Consider the following 4018-nt stretch of genomic DNA (forward strand, 5'->3'; position numbering starts at 1 on the left):
AATTCTAGGTCATTTTCAGTTCACTGATGCTTTTGGATATTGATCTTTGTGTTTCATTTCATTTTTGGTGACTTTTTCTAGAGTCATACTTTATACATTCTATATCCCAATTATCAATGGATGTTTACAACTGTTTCTTCTCATTTTGAGTTGTGCCCCATGAGCAAATGAAGGCTCTGAAAGCTTTACTTCATTCACATCATCATTGTCAATTTTTGTTTATATTTTGAGTGCATTCCAACCTTTGGGGCTCATCTTCTGGCACTATATATCTGGCAATATTCTGGTGCTATTCATAATGTTTTAATTTTCCAGTACTATATCAGCATTCCACTGTTACAAGGTTTCCACTGGCTAAACATTCAGAAGTAGTTTCTCCGTCTTCCTAGTGTGTCTTTGCCTGTAAGCTCAGTTCAAACCTGCCTACCATGGGTGGCCCTACTGACATTTAAGATACTGATGGCATAGCTTCTAGCATCACAGCAACACATAAGCCACCACAGTATGGCAAACTGACAGTTAATGGTGGAAACATTGTGTTAGAGCTGGTTAAAGTATTCTAAATGTCTCCTGTAGTTTATCTGAAAGTCTTTCCATTTGAGGACTCTTTATTATATTGAGAAGACTCTATCATTATTATTAGGATATCCAGTAAATAGTATCCTTCTTTGCCTACATTCTGAACAAATTGAAATATAAGGAAAAGGACCAAAACATAATAAAACACCAAAATGACACTTCATTATTGATAAAGCTGGTATTGGAGAGTATGGTTTATCTTCACATATTAGAACTGCCCTGTAAAACTTGAAGTGATATAAACAAAACAGAATTTTGAAGACTTATTGTGGGCAGCTTAGTGTGAAGAATACAAGAGATTATGCATGTTAGATTATGCATGTTAGATCCATATCTGGGACCCACTAAATAGTAGTAGAAAGAAACTGGAAATGTTTTCCAGATGAAAAGCTCTCATTAAAAAACACCAAGAATAGTACTTACTGTGGGTTGGACTCTCTACTAATGACTTTATAGCCATCATCTCATGTTAATGAGATTGGTGTTGTGGTGCCTATTTAAGGAACCGATTGTTGGCATGCTTTGCAAAAAGTGGAGCTTCAGTTCAAATTCTGTTCTTTCATGTATAAAACCAATGCTTATATAGATATGCCTTGGAGATATTTCAAGTTCAGTTCCAGACCACTACAGTAAAGTGAATATAACAAAAAAGTGAGTCAGGAATTTTTTGGTAATGCTTACAATGTACTGTAGTCTATTAGATGTACAATAGCATTATGAAAAAGTTGAAATATGGTGAAAATTACCAAAATGTGACAGATGTAAAGTGAGTACATGCTATTGGGAAAATGGTGCCAATAGCCTTGCATGATGCAGGGTTACCACAAACCTTTATTTCGTTAAAAAATTATCTGTGAAGCACAATAATGTGATACGCCTGTATCCATTTCCCTTTGAGGTTCTTCTCAGGATATCACCTGGAAAGGGGAATGGTCACTGAATGCTTTTTCTTCTGGTCCATAGTGCATAGGTATAGTCTTTTTCTTTCTCTCCTTATATCTATTTAACCAGGCAGTAAGTAGCAGCTACTAGAAACCACACTGGAATGTTTACCAAATATAAATTGTTTGATGTTTGTATTTCAGATTCAGGGATCAGTTTACTTCATAAAAAATCATTAGAAAAGGAAGAATTATGCCAAAGACTTAAAGAACAATTAGATGCTCTTGAAAAAGAAACTGCATCTAAACTATCAGAAATGGACTCATTTAACAATCAACTAAAGGTATGTATTTTCTATTATATTTATTTTTAGTTAGCTACTTAAGCTTCCTTATTTTGTTTTAGTAAAATAATTTAAAAGTTAGTGAATGAATAACTTAGATAGGACATTTCATAGTATATTTTATAATTTAAGCTATACCGGAATTGCAAGATTGTTTTTAACATCCTCCTTAGATATTATAAATATTACATCATGTAACTAAACACAGTTTCCAGGTTGTGATGACCATGTGCTGTTTTATTAGAATTGATACATTTCAAGAACAGTTGCCTTTTGTCAGAGTTATATAATTGACCTTAACCAGTGTAATGTTAGCCAACGTGTATCAATGGGAAACATGGACTATTTGAAATAGGTGAATTGGTTGGTAGAGGCTCCTTTAACATGCTAAATAATTTTTGTTATTTCTTTGTTATGATTTAATTAACCTTTGTGCTACAGTCTATGAAACCCAAAAAATAATTGGCGCTATAAACTTTGCATGAAAAATAAATTCTTGCTGCATTATTTGCTGCAATGGCAGAGCAGATGACCAAAACATATAGAGTGGGCTTGTAGATTTGCCCCTCTGTTCAGTGTTAGTTGTATGCTGAAGCCATACCTATGAAAGAAGATAATAAGAGCTAAAACCCGTAAGCACATAATTCAAATTTGGAAATAGCCTTATTTAATCTTTTGCCGAGTATATAATATTCAGTGCAAAAAGCATTACATATCTTTACAGGCAGCTACTTTCATGTGGTTTTTATCTTTCTAATTTATTTAGACTTAACATTAATACCAACATTAAAGCGCTAGACTGCAAAGTTGGTTTGAACCACAAGGTTGGTGGTTCAAGCTCACCAGCAGCTTCTTGGAAACCCTGTACATGGTCATTATGAATCGGAACTGACTCAATGGCACATAACACCAACAACATACAGTAAACAGAAAAGAGATCATGGTGGCTTCCATTAAAAAGGATAAATTTGAGGATTAATATAATACATTTTACACAAGCATATAGTCCGTTAAAAAAAAAACACAAAAAAACTAAAGCATAAAACAAACTATTGCCGTTTCTGAACAGACAAGCCAGCCAATTTATTTTTTTTTAATCTGTACATAGTTTAATTGGCTTTTTATCTGCCTTATCTTACAGTGTGGGAGTATGGATGACTCTGTTCTTCAGTGCCTTTTGTCTCTGCTAAGCTGTCTCAACAACCTCTTCCTCTTACTTAAGGTTATTTTCTAATCTATAGCTCCTTTTTTTCCTTTACTATTTTCTTTCTTTTTTGTTCAACTAAATTATTGTTTGCATTTATCTGAGTATCTTTGTTTGAAATAACATACAAAATATAGATTCTTTTATTTTCTGCTTGCTTGAATCTCTTTCTGCTGTCTAACTGCCTGTTTGAGTCTCATGCCAGAAATTAGCAAAGTTGTTGAAATTCACCTTCCTCATGGGCCCAAAACACTTGGGAATATTAGCTGGTTCCCTTATAACTCTCTGTAAGTTGTGAGAATAAATCATTACCCATTATCCATATCACTGAAAATCATTGTTTAAAAATCAAACCTACACTTTCTGAAATCTAGGGCAAATTATGTCATATATATGCTATGCTGCTTCCTAGTGCTGCTGTAAGAACATTCTAAAAGAATAATGAAGTGAGAGCTTTAGTTAGACCTGGTCACCAGACATCCGTTTAGAAAAACTTGCAATTCAGATAAAAATATATAAAGCATATATAAAAGCATTCTTAAACAGGCTCTATATAAACTGGAACTAACTTGGTGGCGGTAAGATGATGGTGATAAGATTACCATGTATAGATAGAGTACATGGCATTTAAAATAGTCCATAAGTTCCTATTTTAGTATGTTTATAAAGAAGGGTACGTTATATTTACCCCTTGCTGACTCAAGTAGATTTTGAATTACATTCTACATGGTTCTAAACTGGATGGCAGTAGGGCAGTTGCACACATGTACCACAATAAAGATGTTGTTGTTAGGTGCCATTGAGTTAGTACTGACTCATAGCAACCCTATATACAACACAACAAAATACTGTCCAGTCCTGCACCAACCTCACAATTGTTGCCATGCTGGAGCCCATTGATGCTGCCACTTTGCCAATCCATCTTCCTCTTTTTCTCTGACCCTCCACCTTACCAAACATGATATCCTTCTCCAGCAACTGGTCCCTCCTGACAGTATGTCTGAAGTATG

At 34.3% G+C, this 4018-nt stretch overlaps 1 protein-coding gene across 1 annotated transcript in view; it reads left to right on the top strand.

Annotated features, from left to right (window-relative positions):
* The window catches only part of ITSN2 (intersectin 2), a 171018-nt gene that overhangs the window by 53996 nt on the left and 113004 nt on the right, over nt 1–4018 (top strand). Inside the window, exons 15-16 of the mRNA XM_006835299.1 lie at nt 1665–1804; nt 2946–3026. Of these exons, the coding sequence (XP_006835362.1) occupies nt 1665–1804; nt 2946–3026 (221 nt within the window). The remainder of the gene's footprint in view (nt 1–1664; nt 1805–2945; nt 3027–4018) is intronic.

The sequence above is a fragment of the Chrysochloris asiatica genome, unplaced genomic scaffold (genome assembly GCF_000296735.1).
Source record: "Chrysochloris asiatica unplaced genomic scaffold, ChrAsi1.0 scaffold00016, whole genome shotgun sequence".
Classification (NCBI taxonomy): Eukaryota; Metazoa; Chordata; class Mammalia; order Afrosoricida; family Chrysochloridae; genus Chrysochloris; species Chrysochloris asiatica.